The following is a 20,941-nucleotide window of genomic DNA, read 5'->3' as shown; positions in this document are numbered from 1 at the left end:
CGCCCCGGCACAAGGCTGTGCTATAGCGCCCCTCGATCTCGTCCTACAGACCTGCTAGCCCCACCCTGGGCTCTCTCTCACAGCTCTGCGGAGAACGAGCCACGATCCGCCTCAATCTTCCAAATCGGAGATGCAAAAGTGATATTCTAAACCCATTGCTGCCCTGCCACGTCCTAGTCTTGCCGTGAACAGTGACCGAAACACGACCGGAGCGGTACGTTAATCAACAACATCCTACTGGGCACAGTGACCGGAAGTCAGTGACTGGATTCCTGTGGAATCGGACACCGGAAGTCGTTTGAACCATGCGGTCACTATGACAACGGCCGGAAATTGCGTCCATTTTCCGGAGCTGGCGGAAATGACGAAGGGGTTGGAGCGGAGGTGGCTGAGCCGGGTCGGAGCCATGTCAGCGGGGAGTACAGGGCAGCGAGATTCTGGGGCCGCTGGCGGGTGAGCCGGGAGCCAGGACTCGAGAGTCAGGTTCTGGTTGGTAGGGGGGTGGGGATTTGGAGTCCGCATTTCCACGCGGGGGTCCGGGCCGAGGACGGTCGCTGCGGCTTAGGGTGGGGAATGTTGTTGGGGGGGGGGGGGAAATGGTTGGAGACTTCGGTGGGAAGTGTGAGCGGTGTCGGAGCTGAGAAGAAGCTGAACGTGTTTTGTTTTCCAGGCGCCGCAGTAAGTGGGACCAGCCCGGTCCGTCTCCTGCGCTTTTCATTCTCCCTGGTACGGCCCCGCTGCCTGGCCGCCCTTTCCAGAGCGGCGGAGATGGCGTCTCCGGTGTGCCGGGTTCCGAGAGCTCTGCGGCCCCCTCAGGGGCTCTGGATGCAGCTGCTGCTGTGGCAGCGAAAATCAGTGCGATGCTAATGGCTAAAGGAAAACTGAAACCAACAGCGAACACTACAGACAAAGTGAGTGAGTGGCAGGGTAGGGGGTTGTGGCCTCCTCTCTTTATGTATGCTATAATACATGAATATAGTTTGCTACCAAAATACCTAGTGTCTAGGGTTTGAGTTAAAGGCACAGTCCAGTGAACTGCAAAAGATTTCAGATATTTTGTCAATTTTCTGAAAAGAGTAGATGATTTAAATATAATGGAAAATTAATAATTGAACAGGAAGCTCCATTTTAGGACTTGGATAATACAAAATTCAGTAGAAAGACCCCACTTTGTATTCAGAAGTTTAACTTGATTTAATAATATTTTGAACTTATAGTCTCTTCAAAGTACTTTATGCATATTAATTCTTCAATACTATAAAAAACACATGGTTAACTTTAATAAGTAGCCTTTTTGAGCCCATACTGCTCACATGGTTAAAATTAGCCATGGGTTCAGTGGCATGTGCAGGGCCTTAAGTAAGGAATCCTCACAAGAAGTTTTCCATGCAGATGCAAAAAGAGATACACAACAAAAGTAACTGTAGTAAGTGCAGGCCCTGATAAAGGCCTAGTATGAGGCCTGAGGCCTGAACTGAAGTAATGAACAAGACTTTGCTAACAAAAAGCAAAGTTAAGCTGTGGGCCAGAGGTAGGCCTTGCTCACAGAAGCTGGCACGGAAAGGGCTGATGCTGCATAAACATATATTCACCTAGCATACCGAAGTATAAACATAGCACTAGAACACACTATACTGAAACATTCCATAGATAATAAAAGGACAGGCCGACCCATCCCAATGACAGGGGCAAAAGGGTAAAGTGATGGATAGAGTTGTTTTGATCGAACCAACATGTACAAGGTGAGAGGCGGCACCTTAATACGTAGAGGGGTTGTACCTTGCTACATAGAAAGGTGGCACCTCAATACGTCAGGTGTGATGTGTAACTTGTTTGTATCTGTGTATAAGAATGCATCCCTGGGGAGCTGCCTTTGTCCGGCCGTAGGGGGAGTGGAAAGTCCCGCCACTAAGCCGGGTCCTTGCCAAGAGGCACTTTCTCGTAGTATGCCCTGAATTAGGCTAAGAAACCTACAGGGAACTGCAATTGTGTCCGAGGTCGCAATAAACCTAGCCAACGTGGCTTTGCATCTTACTGGACTCTGTGGTTATTGGGGATTCTCGTCGGGTCTGCTGTGTCAGCTACCTGCAGAGCTGGGGCAGCACACAGAGGGAACTCACGCACGCAGCCGAGTGATATCAACAAGGAGAAAGCAGAGCACCACACCGGTACAGCTCTGACAACAGTAACTTGCTTAAAAATTCACATAGGGTACACTTATGCTGCATCTGAAGGTGTAATTTCCAATTAAAGTAGACATACACGCACCAGTTTTGTTAGACAATTGAGCAGGCTGACCCATCTGGCGAATTGAGTAGATGGGTTTCTTTATTGCAGTGCTTGTTCTCCTCAACTCAACTGTCGAGTAAGCACTGAATTAGTTATGGCACACTTTTTTTTTAGTATGTAAATATCTACATTTACTGCAACACCCCCAAAACCCTTATTGAGTAATATGAATGCCCATACAATGAATATTAATAGCTATATACTGAATATAATTATCCCAGCCCTGATTACTTTTTTCAGCATTAGCATATTCTACAAATAATTTTTACCTTGAAGATACTTTTTTTTTTTTGCAGTAATTGTAGTGACATGTTCCCTTAATCAGCAGTTCATAGGGGGAGGAGGAAGGGGTCATGACCCCAAGCTTGTTTATGTAGCTGGGAAAGGAAGGGATGGGGAGATAACACTGCTTTACACAAAGAGTATCTTTTAGATCCCCACGTTCCTTATGTAGCTGCAATGTTTATTAATCCTGAACGAGGAGAAGGGAGAGGGGTAGCACTTTATTTATCAAAGGAAGAGACTGTGCCTTCCTTCCTAATACCATGCTAGCAGTAGTAGAGCCAGATTTGAAACTCAGATGTTTCTGCTTCCTAGCCTCCTGTTCTAGCCAGTAGACATGTAATATTTATAAACTTTTATTTAAAAACTGTGGATATTTATGGTATGGTTTACACTGTCATTTCTAGTACCTGCTGATGGTAGAAAGAGCCATCAATTCCACCAAGTTTGCATAATGTAACAGGGCCAGTGCTGTGAAGTTGCATTAAAAATTGTAGTCCTTATTTTGTCAGTCTTTATTCACTGAGTAAAAATATTGAAATGATGGAAGGTTTATCTAAAACTTGCTTTGAAAATCTATTGTATGGGCTTATGTAGTAAACATTTCTGTAAGATCTCCTTGCTCCCAGGAATCTTCAGAATTTTGCTAACTGGTGAAATTGAAACCATTGGTTGATGAGTTTAACCTCCTATGAAACAACCACAGAACCTCATTCTCTATTGTTTCATGATATGGGCTCCAACATGAGGCTCTGAAGTTTTTGGCCTCAGTAGGGTGTTGCATCTCCTGGAAAGAAACATGGGAAGGTATTTTGATTTGAAGCAGTCTTCAAAATCACCATGGAAGGAGCGCATGAAGTGTGTCCACTCTTTGGATGTTTTTGAGTATTGTAAAGTGTATTGCAGGGGTTCTCCAACTGGGGGTTGGGACCCCTCAGGGGGTCGTGATGTTATTACCTGGGGGTCACAAGCTGTCATCCTCTACCTCCAACCCCGCCTTGCCTTCAGCATTTATAATGGTGTTTAATATATAAAAAGTGTTTTTAATTTATTAAAATTAAATTAATGTCACACTCAGAGGAATGCTATGTGAAAGGGGTCACCAGCATAAAAGTTTGAGAACCACTGGTGTATTATAACTTCTCATGTTTCCTAATTTACTTTGTTTCCGTAAACACCAATGGTACCATGTTTTCACTATTAGGTCCCCCCTCAATTGTCTTTCTCAAGACATAACATACCCAATATTTTTAATCTTTCCTCATAAGTCGTTTTTTTACTAAACCTTTCATCATTTTTGTTGCTTTCCTCAGGATTCTCTCTAGTTTGTCCATATCGTCTTAAGGTCAGGTGCCCAAAACTGGACACAATATGCTCACCAGTGCCAAACAGAGCATAAGTTACCTGTGTCCTACATATGACGCTCCTGTAAATACATCCCAAAACTATATTAGCATCAGATTATTGGTTTATAATTAATTTATAATGCATTCTAACCCCAAATCCTTTTCTGCAGTACTACTGCCTAGCCAGTTCTTCCCCATTTTCTATTTGTGCATTTAATTTTTCCATCCTAAACCTAGGAAATTGCACTTATCGTTATTGAATTTCATCTAGTTAATTTCAGGCTAGCTCTCCAGTTTAAAGGGGAGAGAGAGCTTGCTGGTTTGAGCATTGGCCTGCTAAACCCGGGGTTGTGAGTTCAATCCTTGACGGGTCCACTTACAGATCTGGGGCAAAATCAGTACTTGGTCCTGCTAGTGAAGGCAGGGGGCTGGACACAATGACCTTTCAGGGTCCCTTCCAGTTCTATGAGATAGATATATCTCCATATTTTTTTTAATTATTTTTATCAAGATCATTTTGAATTCTAATCCTGTCCTCCAAAGTGATTGTAACCTCCTCCAGCTATACCTCTTTGTGCCTCTGTTATCATGATTATTTGTTTAATTATAGTCTCTAGAAACTATAACTGAGATCAGGGCCCCATTTTGTTATGCACTGTACCAACACATGGTAAAGGACAATCCCAGCTTGGAAGAGTTTACAGTTTACACTAAGTGTGAAAGAAATTATTATTTCCAATTTACACACGGGTAGTTGAGGCAAATAGAAATTGTGTCTTGTTCAAAGTCTCACAGGAATCCAGTTCCTTAGCCACAAAGACCTTCCTTTCTCAGGTTCTCTGTAAAATGGAAATACTAATACCCATCTCAGAGAAGTGTTGTGAAGGATTGAGCAGTTGGTATTTATACAGGGTATTTGAAGATGTGAAGTGCTAGGTAAGTAATGAGTACTAGATATAACTAATAACTTTATTTTATTGTTTGTAAAGCAAATGAGTTGAGGGATAGAAAGACAACATTGTTATTTGTGTTAAAGGGCCATTCAGGTCAATTTGTCCTATTATACAGTGAAACTGAGTATTGCCATGTATTAAAGTTTTGTAACTGTCTGTTGAAGCTACAGGCCCCAGGGAAAGGTCCAGCTACAAGCAAAAGTAAAGATGACCTTGTAGTAGCAGAAGTGGAAATCAATGATGTGCCCCTCACATGCAGAAACCTGTTGACAAGAGGACAAACTCAGGATGAGGTGTGTAAAGAAGCTGCATCTAATTCTTTGGCTTTCAACTGTTTTTAAAGTTTAAAAGGATTAATGTTCATTGATTCAGGGAAGGTTCCTTGCAAAAGTGTTTGGGTTGTGGGTAGGGAGAGAGCAGGGGTCTGTAAGCCACATTGTAACTTACTGGCCAGAATGACTACATTCTGAATTTGAAACTATGCAATATAATAGTGAAATATGTGACTGCTTGTAAAAATATTCAAAATAATTTACATAGACATCATACTGAGACATGGTAGACTGTGGCTGGAGCAACATTCAGCTCTCCCATGAGTTAGTTTTAATGTTCCAGTTTGAGGAATCCATGTTGTTAGTGTTGAACAACTGGATTAGAACGCTTATCTTCTAGGGACTAATCAAATCAATCTTACTTATGATGTTAGAATAGAAATGCCTTCTATTCCAGATGGTCTTATTTATCTTGGGTATGACTTTGATTACTCACATAGCTGGAACATTTGTAAATGTATTGATTTTCCTCCTTCTCTTGCCTATAAAGGCAACACCTCTGCGCAGTCTTTGTAGAAATATAGGAATTGCCATACTGGATCAGACCACTGGTCCATCTATTCTAGACTTCTGGCTGTGGCTAGTATCAGATGCTTCAAATAAAGTTTTAAGAAACAAAGTGAAATAAATTGCCCCTGAAAGAAGTGTCTTGCTAATGCCCATCAGTGAGAGGTTAGCTTATATCCTGAAGCCAGAGAATTTGTAGTCCTTTTTTTTTTTTTTTAAAGTAACCCCTGTAATTTGGTACCACAAACAAACAAAAGTCCCATTTTCAGCTTTAAATATGTTCTCTTTCGATGTAATTTAATGTTGTCTTGTATAATTAAAGGTAAACTGAAGTGCCCAATGTAACTTTTTTGTGTAGTATTTATAATCTCTCTATCAGGTAACATCTCTAAAATCAACACTTTATATTGTTCCAGCAATTTTTTCTTAAACAAGTAGGTCTTCTCTGGCTTTTCCAAATTAATAAAGGTCCGTCATTACTTTTCTGCTATTTTCCATGTCTTGTCCACAACTCAGCAGCAGTTATTTTACAATCATCCTCCAATTCAAGTAGGGCTTTACTCATAATTGTTTTTGTTTTTTGGTTTTTTTAATGTCTGTAGATAAGTCGTCTGAGTGGAGCAGCTGTCTCTACTCGAGGGAGGTTCATGACTGTGGAGGAGAAAGCAAAATTAGGACCTGGGTTTGTAGTTCTTTTAAATTACTTGGCATCATGGTTGGATACTCATGTGGATATATATAATTACCCTCAAAGATTCTCTGTTATGTAGCAGGGTAAGTCAGTATTGTGGTTATTATGGAGGCTTTTATCATCCAGGCTGAAACACTGATTGCATGACTAGCTGCGTTCGTACAGCACCTAGCACTGAGAGATCCTGGCCCATGACTAGGGCTCTTAATCGCTACGACAGTGCAAATACTAAATAACTGTGGTAATGGTTGAACTAATATGAAATCAAAACTGCTTTTAGCTGCTCCCGGGAACTTTAGTACCTGTGAAGGTTTATCTCTCTTGTCAAGTATTTCAGTGTATAGTATTATGAGCATTTCAAGAATAACTTATTTGCATTGAGACTAGGAATTCTTGCTTTGAGATTCAAGTGAAGCTTTAAATTAGTAGTTTATCAAAATGCTATTAATGGAATTACAGCATGATGTCAATTTTGAGGTACATTTTCTTTACATAACCAGCTCAAGGATAGGTGCCTACATGAATGCTACCAGGGTGGAGTTTCCTTTTTCAGATCTGTAAATGCATATTTAATATTTTGTTACACTATTAAATAGCATGTGTGTGGGAGATGTTATGTGCTTCATTATGGAACTCTGGATTATGGCTTGCATGCTGTTAAGAGTGAAATCCTGGCTCCAAGTCAACAGGAGTTTTTGCCATTGGCTTCAGTAGAGCCTAGATGTCACTCCTAGTGAGGAGCCCACTGTTGTGGAGATTGCCACCTCTTGGGCTGGTAGGCCTGTCACAGTAAAAGTCTGGGAGATGACAGCATGCTAATATATGCAAACCAGAAAGTGAAACTGACAAAGCTTGGGCAATTGAACCAGATGAGTGAAATCCAAAGAGTAAATGCAGTGTAAATGATGAAAAGTAATTATATTTTTCAAGCTCCTGGTTTTAATAATCTAGAGAGTCTTCATTCATTCAGATAAGGAACTTCTGAATTTTTTTATGTAGACTATATGCCTTTGCCTATCAAGGGTCATGAAATTAAATGAAAAATACATAATTAAGAAATACTCAGTTACTTTTATTTATACTTAGGCAGCTGATCTCTGCTTTGCTGCCATTTCTCTCAGAATTAAGCAGGGATTGTTATTCTTATACTTAAGGAAAAGTATGTAGCATTATCAAAACCATAATGGAATTGGGATGAATTCATTACTGGATGGTGATGTCAGTGCTTCCATAGACTGTTTTTGGTTTTCTTTTAATAGGGATCGGCCTTTGTATCTCCATGTCCAGGGTCAGACACGGGAGCTAGTTGACAGTAAGTAATACATAGTTTTGTGTTCCTGTACTATTGTGGGTTTTTTTATTAATTTGATATATATTTTTATTATGAGCTGTAAATCATCTGGGAGAAGGTAACAGTTCATGCACTAATGGTAAATCCCTTGTTGGTTGAAAAGTCAGAAGCATCTTCCATTGCATCCTACAAGTCATCAAACTAAGGCTTTGATGGACCACAAGGTGTGACTTGTTGAGCTCAGGTGCAGCCCCACCATCAAAAGGAATAATCTGCCATCTGTCCTCAGGTGAGACACAGCAAGAATTGTCATGGTGGGGCATAGGTGGAGAGGCCCTCTCTCTGGTCATGTATATTCAAATCTAAGGATACGCACCTACATTTAAACCGCTGCAGCGGCACAGCTTCAATACTATAACTGCGCCACTGTAGTACTTCAGTGTAGATGCTGCCTATGCCGACGGGAGGGATTGTCCCATTGGTGAGTGTAATCCACCTTCCTGAGAGGTGTAGCTAGGTTGATGGAAGAATTTTTCCATAGATCTAGCACTGTCTACACCGGGGGTTAGGTCAGCATAGCTACATCTCTGAGGTGTGGATTTTTCACACCCCTTGGACACATAGCTATGCCAGTGTAAACCAGCCCTCTGTTGTTACAAAAGGTGAGTTTTGAATTAGAGAGGCTAGATTGCATAGCCCACCAAGACAAATTTAAAAAAAAAACAAAGGAATAAGTGAAGTTGTTCAACTTCCCATCTGCTCTTCTTGTCAGTTCACCTTCCCAGTTTACCTCCTTTACACTACTTGCAGCCCTCATATGCCAAATCTTTCCTGTAATGTACAGATTTGTCAATGTATGCAGATTTCAATTATGTAATTTCTACATACAAATATTTTAAAATAATTGCTACTATAGATCACCCAACTGCATAGATTATCCTAAACATTATTTGCAATCTGACATAGGGACCACAGTTCTGTCCAGAACACATGTTGGGTCCCCATGTTGGGAATTCTGTTGGCACAGGGTCTGCATAGGTCACCACATCCTGTCCCCCTTTGCAGGCCTCATCATAATGGAACATTGGAATATTGCTGGATCACTTTGTGTGAGGATATTTTGGGCTGAGGAGCAGATTCATAGGTAGCTGTGAGGGTAACAGCTGTAGGTTAGAACAGCAGTTGTGGGCCATGCCAGTCCCTGGACCAGACCTGAATTCAGCAGTTGCAAAGGTGGGGTAAAGTGACCTTTGTTCCTCTGTTTGTTGGATTGCACCTGGGCAATATCTGGCTCCATATCAACCATATTTATTTGTTTTATGTTTATGCATTAATGACTAATATAGAGAGAGTATGGCTTGCATTTACATTGTTTGTTTGTGATTCTGTACATTTTTATCTATATTTGTAAATGAGCTATGGTGATTTTTTGCATTTGGAACCATAGACTCCCTTAACATGAGCTTTTAGTATTTTTACATTTTAATTTCAAGTATTTTGATTTTTGCTCACTTTGAAATTCCGTCTCCAAGCATACTGATAGCAAAATTCCACCCAGAATCTAGGATACACAAATGAGCTGGAACCAGAGCTATTACGTTCTAATGTTTTTATCAGAATGTAATGTTCACATGGCTCCCCAGTATAAACAAGTCTTTTATTTTAGCCTATTTTGAGAAACAAAAACTAGATTGAAAAATAGGAAACTAGTTTAAAAAAAAATCATAAAGGCAAGTAAGACTTTCACTGCAGTGTAACGGGTAGTGTTAAGGAGGAGGCCCATGTACTCTTCATATTAGAGACTGGAAAGTGTTGCTGTGGAATTTTTTTTTAAACTGTTTTTAGGATTTCTAATCAATGGGTGGGATGCTTCCTGTTTTGTTTCTCACAGGTAATGATGGTCCCTGAAAGCATTTGTAATTTTACTTGTTTAAGTGTTAAATTAATGATTGACTAAAGTCAGTTGGGAATGGTTAATTTGGTGGAGAAAGAATGATTTGTTTGAATCCCAGGAATGATGTGATCTTAAGCTCCAAATGCCTTTGTTCTTTTAAAAATCTATAATCTGATCTTTTAGATAATGAAAATTAAGAAGATTGTTCTCTCCTGAGTGAAGTCACTTCCCCAAGTTTCATCTGGTGAAAAATAGTTAGCAAAAATAAAATAAAAAACCGCTAACATTTACTAGATAGATGTTTGCCCTTATTTCCATTATAATAGTATCAATAAGAGTGATTCTCTTCTGTTAAGGATTAAATGAAATCAGTAAAATCTTCAAGATGACTTAGTTTTCAGTAGTCTAAATGTGTGTGGAGTAGTGGGAACATGATATAAATGATATTTAATATAACAAATAATGTGAGGATGTGGTAAATTAAGTGATCCAGGAGTAGAATTGCAGTACAGTGACTGTGTAGACAAAAAAAAACATTTTTTTCTCAGTTGCCTTAGTTTGCTTTTGGTCAGGTATCTTGGCCACATGTCCTTTTAGCACTCCGAAGTTAGCATGTGTATAATACTAGTATAAATGTAGAGTATTTTTTTCTGTGTAAACTGACTGGAATGCCAGGGCTGTATTTTGTTTAGTACCTTGTCACTGTAAGGCAGGGGTCGGCAACCTTTCAGAAGTGGTGTGCCAAGTCTTAATTTATTCAATCTAATTTAAGGTTTCACGTGCCAGTAATACATTTTAACATTTTTAGAAGGTCTCTTTCTATAAGTCTGTAATATATAACTAAACTATTGTTGTATGTAAAGTAAATAAGTTTTTTTTAAATGTTTAAGAAGCTTCATTTAATATTAAATTTAAAATGCATTCGTACCCCACCCCCCCCCCCCCCCCCCCGGACTGGTGGCCAGGACCTGGTCACTGTGAGTTCCACTGAAAATCAGCTTGCGTGCCGTCTTTGGCACGCATGCCATAGGTTGCCTACCCCTGCTTTAAGGGTTGGAACTCTGCTGAAGAGGTCAGAATGTAACAGATCCGGGGAATGGGGTATGATTGCAGCAGTTTATTGCTTCTGGAAGACTTTCCACTACTGGGTTGTTAAAATCAGGCAAGCCAGTAATGCAGATATTGTTTACAGGAAGAGCAGTTTTCTGGTTTGAGTAGTCCAATCAAAGGAAAGGATTTAAAGTATGAAGAACCCGAAGATCTAGTCATTTGATAGCATGCTTTTCCTGAAATTAAAGTAGTATTATGTTATACCCAACAGGAGCTGTAAACCGAATTAAAGAAATAATTACTAATGGAGTAGTGAAAGCTGCCACTGGTTCCAGTCCAACTTTCAATGGAGCTACAGTTACCGTTTATCACCAGCCTGCTCCCATTGCCCAACTGTCTCCCACTGTTGGCCAGAAGCCTCCATTCCAATCAGGGGTATGTAATGCATACCTGTGATTCTTATGGTATTTTATGCTCATATTGTAAGATTTACCCATTTATAAATTTGTCTTTTTAAAGTCTTTTATTCACTGTGATAACTGGAGGACTAACAAGGTGGAGTCTGTAAAGTGGGGCTCTGCTGATACCATCCTCCTAGAGGAAGGGGACGGAGAGAGCAGTCCTACTTACAGAAGAGCAGAGGACTTACTGTACCATCCAACATTTAAACTTCCTCCTACAGAAGTCAGAATAATTAACCTTTGAAAATGAGTTGTAAACTTTATACATGGAATGATTAGCTGTCTACTGTTATGTTTGCAGATGCATTATGTTCAAGACAAATTATTTGTTGGTCTGGAACATGCTGTACCTACATTTAATGTGAAGGAAAAGGTGGAAGGGCCTGGCTGCTCCTACTTACAACACATTCAAATTGAGACTGGTGCCAAGGTTTTCCTACGTGGGAAAGGATCAGGCTGCATAGAGCCAGCTTCAGGCAGAGAAGCCTTTGAACCTATGTACATCTACATAAGGTATGGGTAACCTGAAGAAGCCATGCAGTCTAAAGTTATTCTGAATGTAATTTCAGGTTATGCTGAAAGCATAGAAATATCTTCATCTGATAGCAGAGTAAGCTTGAATAAAAATCTCTAATGTAGCAACTGCTTTTCTTAAGAGGTAAAATTGCATGCAGTTTAATCTTAACTTATTGCTTTGCACAAGAACACAGTACATTGTAGTTCTGGTTAGATTTGTTTAGAAAGAGATGTTATGCCCCTGTTTAAATCTTTAATAAAACACTACTATATCTATAGACTCTAAGCACCTTCAAATTGTTATTGAGAGCAGAATATGGGCTACAGGAAGAATGTATTATTTTCCTTTTAATGTTGCTACCAGTGTCTTATGAATGGTAGAATTTAAAATGAAAACACAATGTCCTTCCAATCAGGTTACTGACCTCTGTAGTACTTCTTGCAGCAGCTGAGTCTCTTTGAACTTTCATTTTAAAAGGAAGTGGGGGCAAATTTACTTTCTAAATGACAGTAAAAGTTCAGAGGTCTAGGTGTGCTGTTGAGCAGACAAGCAGTTGATTACCTATGTGAAGGGATAGGGAAAAGGCCTGGTACTACGCTACCAATGGAGGAAGTAAAGAGGAAGAAGCACCCAAGTCTAGTCATAAAATTCAGCCATAAAAGAGCAAGACCACTAATGCATTTTTTTCAAGTTCCTGACTTTTTTTTTTTTCCCCAGTCATCCAAAACCAGAAGGTCTGGCAGCTGCCAAAAAGCTGTGTGAGAATTTATTACAAACTGTAAGTGACTTTTCATGGCAGCTTATTCACATAAGTATGAGATTTCAGGGTCCCTTTTAGCTCTGCTGTGCCTCAGTGTTGTAACTGCTTTTATTATGCTCTCAGCAAAACTTTTCATAAGCTTTGACATGCTGGTGGTGGTATGTCTCAAGGACACAACTGGCTTTGAGCAGGGGTGTGTGCAAGAGGGAGCAAATGGGCACGGGCCTTCCCAGTAATCAACGGGGAATGCAGAACTCTTCCTGCTCCTGGGCTGCGGCAGGGAGAGCGAGAGAGCTCCCCTCTCCCCACAGCAGCCCCAGGAGAGTGGAACTCCTTCCACCCCAGGGCTGCAGCGGGGAGAGTGGAACTTCTCTAGCCCCAGGCTCTCCCTGCCACAGCCCCAGGGCTGAAGGAGTTCCCTCTCCCAGCTGAAGCCCCTGGGGAGAAGAGCTCTCTCACTGTTCCCCACCGCAGCCCAGGAACAGGAGGAGTTCTGTGGAGGAGTTTGCTCCCCTACCCCTGCTGGAGGAGTTCTGCGTCCCTCACCAGTGCCCTCCACAAAAGCAGTAAAATTTACATTTCTGCACATACCCTTGGGAGGGATATTAAATTACTTTCAGAACACACTTGCATTAAGGAACCTTGAGTATATGCAAACGTCTCTTAAGCAGAAAACTTAAATTAATCAGGGTGCATACCACCTACAGAGACCCTACTGTTTCTCATGATGGTTGTGCCATTCTTACCATACTTTTTTGAGAGTTTCAGGAAACGCAATCTATTGCAACATAACATTGTCCAATGCCAATTCATGTTTTGCTCATATTCAAATGTATGTAGAATCCATTTCTTATCTCTTTGTCTGTTATGGTGTTAGGATATAGTGCATAAAAACAGCTCAATCTGGTGTGCCAAATTCTTCCTTGTACTATCAGTGTTCAAATATGGGCTCCTCATGGTCTTTTGGACATTCTAAATGAACTTCTAAGAATAAAAATACTTCAGAATGTCATAACTTACCTTTAGTGACTCCAGCAATACATCTCTGATAGAAATCTGTCATGCTCACATGCCATACCAGTGACTTAGCTTTGTCCTTTTCCTTTTATTGCTTGGATCATTATCATTACTGTGCTTTTGGTAGAACCTAGAGTCAGGGCCACATTGTGCTAGTTGCTGGATAAATATGTAGTAAGAAATTTTCTTTGCCCCAAAGAGCTAGTCTGACATGGTATACATTTATTTGCTAATCTATTAATGTCTTTTTGAAGGTTCATGCTGAATACTCCCGATTTGTGAATCAAATAACCACTGCAGTACCTTTAGCAGGTATGTGTTAATATCTTTGACGCTTGCAAGTTACCTTGTTTCTATGAGCAATAGTTACACTTACATATATCCTGGAAATTTCCACTGCTTGCATCCGAAGAAGTGGATATTCACCCACGAAAGCTCATGCTGCAAAACATCTGTTAGTCTATAAGGTGCCACAGGATTCTTTGCTGCTTCTACAGAACCAGACTAACACGGCTACCCCTCTGATACTTGACACTTACATATATATCAGTCAGATGGTATTGGGCAACAGTCTTATTTTTCCCTGTTAATTTTGAAAGTCTTCCCCTCATTTATCTTCAGTGAACAACAGCTGACTTTCTTTACCTTTCCTTGTCAATTAAATGGATTTTTTAGATTCTGCAGCTGATTTAGAAGTAATTGTTTTTATTTTTTTTCTCCCCCACCAGGTTTCACACAAACTGCTGCTATAAATAGCATACCTCCTCAGCCATCATACTATCCATCCAATGGCTACCAGTCCGGTTACCCTGTTGTTCCTCCTCCTCAGCAGCCAGTTCAACCACCTTATGGAGTACCAGGCATAGTACCACCTGCAGTGCCACTGGCACCTGGAGTGTTAACAGCATTACCCACAGGAGTACCACCTGTGCCCACACAGTATCCAATTTCACAAGTACAACCTCCAGCTAGCACCGGCCAGGTAGGGAAAGGGATGCGTAACTTGGCCTAAAGTTCTTGGCTAACAAGTTTCTGCCTCTGCTAACAGAGAAATCTTTATAGTAGCTCTAAGACTCAAGATGACTTCTTCAGGATATGCTTGTATAAAATACTTCTGCTATTTTGTTGGGTCTCTTCGAATCAAGTACTGCTACAATCACCTAAGAGATGACAACTCCATTCATAGCATGTATCCATTAGTCAGGCAGAAATTTCTTGAATTCCTGTTATCTGTGTTAATGTTGGAAATAATTTTAATTACCACGGGCATTGTCATAAACTGCACCACAGTTACACTGGTAGAGCAGGTTTGAATAGCTATCACTTTAAGATAGCATTCCACAACTTCGCTACTTAGTGGGCCTTTAAACTAAATATAATTTTTAAATTATCTGCCTTTTTAGTACTTATAAGGAGAAATTAGTGAAATGTATTTTATTCCTTTGTGTAAACTTTAATCAGTTTAAACCATTATCTTTGTTAGCATGTAAGAATCTGATATTATACTATCTGTTTAATTTTTTGTGGTCGCTAGAGTCCGCTGAGTGGGCCTTTTCTTCCTGCTGCCCCAGTAAAAACAACCTTGCCGACTGCTACACTGCCACAAGTCCAACCACAGCCTCAGGGCCAAAAGAGGCGCTTCACTGAGGAGCTACCAGATGAGAGAGAGTCAGGACTGCTGGGATACCAGGTGCAATAAAATAAGCAATTTTAGTACCTGCCTCCAGTTCCCTTCCCTACAAAGAGACTTTGCTGTAAAGTGGTCATTCTTAATGTAGTTTGAGTTGTTTCATGACTGTCATCTAAGACCTTTAGGAGATGCTAGTGAATTATTAAATAGACTTTTAAATGTAATCATGAGTGGTGAAGATGAGACTTCACACTTCTGTTCTTTGGAACTGTCGGAGAAAAACTTAGTTCTCGCTTTTTGTTTGGGTGCAGCAAAATCAAATACTTTATTATTTCTCCAGTAATTGCAATGGAGGGAGAGAGTGCCATAGGACACAGGGTCACCCCAATCCCGGACAGGTCTCTCCACTGGTAAACAATTACATCAAGCTTTATACCTTTGTTACAGACAATTTCTAGCAATAATACAGATGGTAAAAAGCAACAAATACATTTTGTTTATACATAAGCTTTTCTGCTATCTTATTTGTCTCACTCCTAAGAAAAAGCAAGACTGCATATTCGGTTATCTGAATTGCAAGGTCGTAATAACTTTTCACACAGTTCACTCTGTCTCACATTATCTTGCTTCTACAAATTTCATGTCATTAGGGTCACAGCTAGCCTAACTGACATTCATTAAGATCCCTTCAAATCCTTGTTAATTATATCCCTGCTTCCACAGAACAGATGCACCATTTGCATCTAATGTCTCCCATTTCTTTCAGACAAAAATTAAACAATTCTTTCCTTTTCACCGTCTTCCATAATGAAAAGCAATTGTTGCTTTTGTTGTGAGAAAAAGTATATTGATTGCTTCCAGAATCTTCTATTCAGGTTTTTAGTAATTAGGAGGATTACAGTAAGACTAGACTTAATTTGTTTTGTTTGAGATAGCATGAGGCATAAAGTCATGATAAAAATCTTACTCCATACAAACAGCCATATTTAATTTAATAAAAATTATTTTTTAATTAAATTAACATTTATTACAATTATTAAATTTATTAAAATTTACCACTGTTCCTCAGACACTTCGATGTGTAAGGGTAGTTTCCACCATGGAAAAGTGCCTTCTCATGCCTGAAGTATTTTCCTGAGTCCAAATTGCCCCTGATAAAATTTAACCAAACTTGCATTTAAAAGGCTGTTTTGGCAGAAAACATTTTAAAAATTACTCAGGATCAGAATCTCAAATGGCAGATATGTTTGCACCCACAAATGTATGTGAGGTGAAAATTGGTGTTTCAAGTAGCATTTTTGTTTTAGCCTATGAAGGAAGTAGATAGTTGTCCGACTGCTTAATGGCTGTACAATGAAGCACTGTGGGGAAGATGAGCTAGATGATGTGTAAAGTCTCTTCTACCTCAGCACTTGGTCCCAGATTTTTTAAAGTATTTAGGCATTGCGGTGCTCAGTGTTGCAATACCTAACTGGTTCAGGAGCCTAAATTTAAATTTCAAAATGGATTAAAGCACTTTAAGAGTCTGAATACCTTTAAAAATCTGGGCTTTAGACACTGGTTACAGTAGACACTGTGGTTACAGATGCAATACAAAATGCTTTGTGACAATTCATAGATGTTTATATACATAAGTTACCTTGTTCAGGATACTGTAGGAAAAAGCATTTTGAATAACTACTTTAGAGAGCTGTAGATATTTCCTGATCTCTTATGTATAGTGCAGTCACAAAAATATTAGACCCAGAAAATTGGAAATATTAAATCCAGTCTGTAGTTTGCAATATACTCCGAAAGGTTGGTCTTCCTGACATTTTCATTAAGGAGATGTAACTTATATCATAGTCGTAGATTTGCTAATGCCATGTGTTTTTCTGCTCATAGCATGGACCCATTCATATGACTAATTTAGGTACAGGCTTCTCCAGTCAGAGTGAAATCGATGGGGCAGGATCGAAGCCAGCAAGTTCCTCAGGAAAGGAGAGAGAGAGGGACAGGTAAATGTGCTTAACTAAAGTACGAAAGGATTACAGTCATATATGTTAATCCTAAAGAAAAGCTGAACTCCTAAATCAGTGTTTCTCAACTGGTGGACTGTGACCCACACAGCGGTCACAAAAGCCAATCAGAAGGGTTGTGAGGCACTGAATATTTTCTTACTATCTAAAGAAGATCTTGGTTCCCACTCCCTGCACACCCTTACCTTCAAGGTTAAGTATTCTCTGTCAACATCTTGAAACACTCACAAATTATGTAGGCTTCTTACTGAGATATTTAGTAAATGTGAAGGCGTTGCAATCTATTTTTTTTTAACTTCAAAAAAAGAATTTCCAATTCAAAGAGGTTGAGAAATAATGTTCTAGATCTTATTTGAGGTCATGAAAAAATACATCTGGGATATTAGTAAAGTTTTAAAAACTCTCAAATCTGCTTTAGAACTAAGTGAATAACTTTCTTGGGTATTTTGAAATATAAATGATCAGATTATCAAATTATTTGGAAACTTAATCATGGTGAGCTATCCATGAGATGGCCCATCTACTTAGTTTGTTATTATGCTTGATGGGGAAAATATCATGCAAGCAGGATGTTTCCTTTAAAATCATAAAACAATGTTAATCTGTTTCTGTTAGATCTTTAGCAAGATGTTAGAATTTACTCCAATCCCATGTTGTATAATTTTACATCCTCCCTCTCTCTCCTCTTTAAATCCCTCCTAAACCAATACTTTATATTGCTTAATTATTGAATAATTAAATTAATCAAATAGGTCAATAGTTATTTAAAAATTACTAAATTATTTAATAATTAAAGAATACTTTTATTAAAACAGGCAGTTGATGCCTCCACCAGCTTTTCCAGTGACCGGAATGAAAACAGAATCGGAAGAAAGAAATGGATCGGGGTCCTTATTGGGCAACCACGGTGAGCACAATGGACAAAACAAATTCATATGCGAAAGCAAGCTTGACTTGCAAGGTACTGATATAATGTTGACTTTGGCAAATACTGAAATGCCCAATCAACTGTGGGCTGTCCTTGGGATTGCAACTCTAAGTGAGAGGATGGGCATGTTCCACTGGCTTTAAACCCATGCATTTCTTACATAGATGTGAACTGTCAACACATGAGATATCTAGTTTCTGAGAGCTAAGGTAAATAATTAAGTGAGTGTTACAAAAACCTTGAACTGTGATATGTTTAACTCTTATTTTGAAAGAAAGAGGAAGGCCTCTTTAATTTTGAGCCCAGGCACAGCTCATAAGAATTTATATATCACATAGTTTTTACATTACCATCAGGCTCAAATTGTATAGCTCTGTATATTAAGCCAGTCATTAACATAAGCCATGTGTCTAGTAGACATTTGCCCAAAGTGGTCCACAGCTAACAGAAATCCTTAGTCGATTCCATCTTTTCATAGGATTCTGTAGCATCAAATATTTGCTACTTGAGAGAACATTTTAAATCCCTGTACTTGTGCAATTTTCAAGGCATTTACATTTCCTTGTATCAAAGACCTGCAGACACAGTATATTAGTTTAACCTCAGTTTTTCTCCACTATTGATGCCAGAGTTTGCCATTGTATTAGACTTCTTATGATTAAATTTGGACTTTTCTTTACATATTTATCTCTTAACGGTGAAATTGCAGTCACTTAAACTCATTTGCTAACTTTACCTTTTTTTTGTGTTTCTTTTTTCTTTCTCTGCTCTCTTACATGTGCCGTTGCTGGTGCTGTTTCGTGTGACATCCGACCTTGGATGACCATTGACCCTGTGACCTCAAAATGGTGTCCAACTAACAATTTATAATTAACGTCTTTTTTTATTAATTAACTTGTTTGGGGTATTTTCATCTTTTTCTTCCTTCTCTGGGGTGGGAGATGTTTTTTTCCTCTAGATCATCCAGCTAAGAAGATGAAAACTGCTGAAAAGGGATTTGGATTGGTGTCTTATACTGGAGATTCATCAGATGAAGAAGAGGAACATGGTGGCCATAAAAATGCAAGTACTTTTTCACAGGGATGGAGTTTGGGATACCAGTATCCTTCCTCACAACAACGAGCTAAACAACAGATGCCATTTTGGATGGCACCATAGAAGCTACAGAATAGTTTTTGTATCCTCAGTTACACCTTTTTTCTCTAGCAATAATGCATGTATATTACAAAATGAACTTTGCAAATGTACATTGTTCTTACCTTTGCAGAAGCTGCTAAGGGTGCACTATTCCCTTTTGAAAGGGGTTCTATAATATTTTTACAATCCATATTTCCGCAGTGAATTTGTCATCTATGAAAAGTTATTTGAAATCACAAACTCAGTGCAGCACGGACTTTTTATACAGTGAGGGAATGTGCTCACAGAACAAGAATAGGGATGTATGTCGCTCCCCCGGCATTTTCCATGTGCCCTGGATAGCTTCAGAAATGGAGACAGCCAGCCAGGCTGACTTAAGTACAGATTTTGTGTGTTTATTTTAAGTAATTTTCCTTTTGTCAACTTGTTTGAATCAGTGGTGACAACAGATGTCCTCAATGTTTGGACTTTCACCGGAGAAAGGAAAATCTATGCATTACACAATTAATGTTTCCTTAAATTCCTAATTTTATTTACTTTAAGCAGCTCCCATGTGTGTTTCTCCCCTCCCTCTTCCCCCCCCCCCTTTAATTCCAAAATGCAATTTCAGTAACTCAAAATAACTTTTGGTTCTAGGCAAATTTCTTGGAGTGTGTGTGGGGGGGAAATGTAGATTTCCCCCATAATTCTGTTTTGGATGGATTTGGCTTGCTACTAATACTTGGACATACTTGGTATATCAGTGTTATGTACACTCTAACCATCTTCAGCTGGTCCATGTGATACTACTAGTTATATTGGTGTCAGTCTGTCATTAATTTCCGAGTCTGATTCCACCAGTTTTGTTTTATGACTGTTTAACAAAGAAATATAGCATCCTGGTTTGTGTATCTCCAAAGACCTTATTGCAAGCACTGCTCTTTCACTGAAGCACAGAAGCGGAACCTCTGAATAAATTGTGGATTGTTTACAGTGACTAGAACTGCAAAGGGGCCTTTCTTATCATGGCAAGCTGTTGCCAAAAGATTACTCTTTTGTATTGATAACATTGATGTGTGAATCCACTAATGTGTGGTGGGACACAATGTAAATGGAGGTGCTGGTCTGCATTTGAAACATGAGTAATAGTTTGAAGTATTGTAATAAGTGTAACTTTTACACATTTTGACTACCTTGCAGGCTGGCTGGCTTTGTATAAACTTATTCTCTGGTTTCCTACATGTTGTAAATAATTATAGAAACATAATTTCCTTATAAATAAATATACAAATATTCCTTTTGCTTCCATCTTTTTTCTTCAGCTCTATCAGATAACTTTCTTGGGTACAGCACATTCACCTGGGGTGGGAATGGTGACAGCCTCTGTCTACCCCTTAATTTGGTGTTTTAACAGACACAGACTTTGGTGAAATATTCTTACTAAGAAAAGGTTTTAAAACCTGAACCGTTTTTAATGGGACACAACTTGAAAAATCACTTTTCTGTCTGAAAATATTGTACCTTTTTATTGTTACAGGTGGCTAAGACTACCATAACTGGACATTAGTGGTAGCTTGTTTTTTCCATTTGACAGAACTTTGTGTGAGTGCAAAGGAGCAGAAAAACAATGGGCCACATATTGCACCTTTTAAAATAGTATCAGAAAATGTTTTTAAACCAGTTGGACCATTTAGTTATGCTCATTTGTAGTAGCAAGCAATCTATAAATTAAAAAAATGTAAAGGAAATTCTCCACTTGGTCTACAATTAAAAAAAAATAGAAGTTTTTGTTCTGTTCTATTTAGGTTCTTTTGCTACCCTCATCACTGCAATATCTGAGCCCCTTTTGGTAGTGCATT

At 39.2% G+C, this 20,941-nt stretch overlaps 1 protein-coding gene and 1 non-coding gene across 4 annotated transcripts; both read left to right on the top strand.

The window, feature by feature from the left end:
- The first annotated feature begins 316 nt into the window (after positions 1–316).
- Positions 317–20,378, top strand: KHDC4 (KH domain containing 4, pre-mRNA splicing factor). Of its 3 annotated transcripts, none has more exons than XM_044991503.1 (14): positions 317–453; positions 671–911; positions 5,035–5,163; positions 6,312–6,391; positions 7,660–7,712; positions 10,907–11,070; positions 11,398–11,609; positions 12,331–12,391; positions 13,645–13,702; positions 14,119–14,372; positions 14,925–15,080; positions 16,905–17,017; positions 17,854–17,945; positions 18,925–20,378. In XM_044991503.1, exons 1-14 carry the CDS (start codon positions 317–319, stop codon positions 19,122–19,124), a joined length of 1,950 nt encoding a protein of 649 aa, XP_044847438.1. In that variant the 3' UTR covers positions 19,125–20,378. The 3 variants fall into 3 exon arrangements, 2 of the variants coding, with proteins under 2 accessions (XP_044847438.1, XP_044847439.1); XR_006574072.1 differs by having other exon boundaries at positions 336–453; positions 16,933–17,017; positions 18,925–18,981; XM_044991504.1 differs by lacking the exon at positions 18,925–20,378 and having other exon boundaries at positions 336–453; positions 16,933–17,017; positions 17,854–17,996.
- LOC123352260 lies at positions 11,174–11,301 on the top strand. The gene has a single exon (XR_006574125.1).
- Positions 20,379–20,941: the final 563 nt, after the last annotated feature.

Source organism: Mauremys mutica, chromosome 17 (assembly GCF_020497125.1).
Source record: "Mauremys mutica isolate MM-2020 ecotype Southern chromosome 17, ASM2049712v1, whole genome shotgun sequence".
Lineage (NCBI taxonomy): Eukaryota > Metazoa > Chordata > Testudines > Geoemydidae > Mauremys > Mauremys mutica.
The sequence above is the reverse complement of the archived record's forward strand: the minus strand, read 5'-3'. Positions and strand labels throughout refer to the sequence as shown.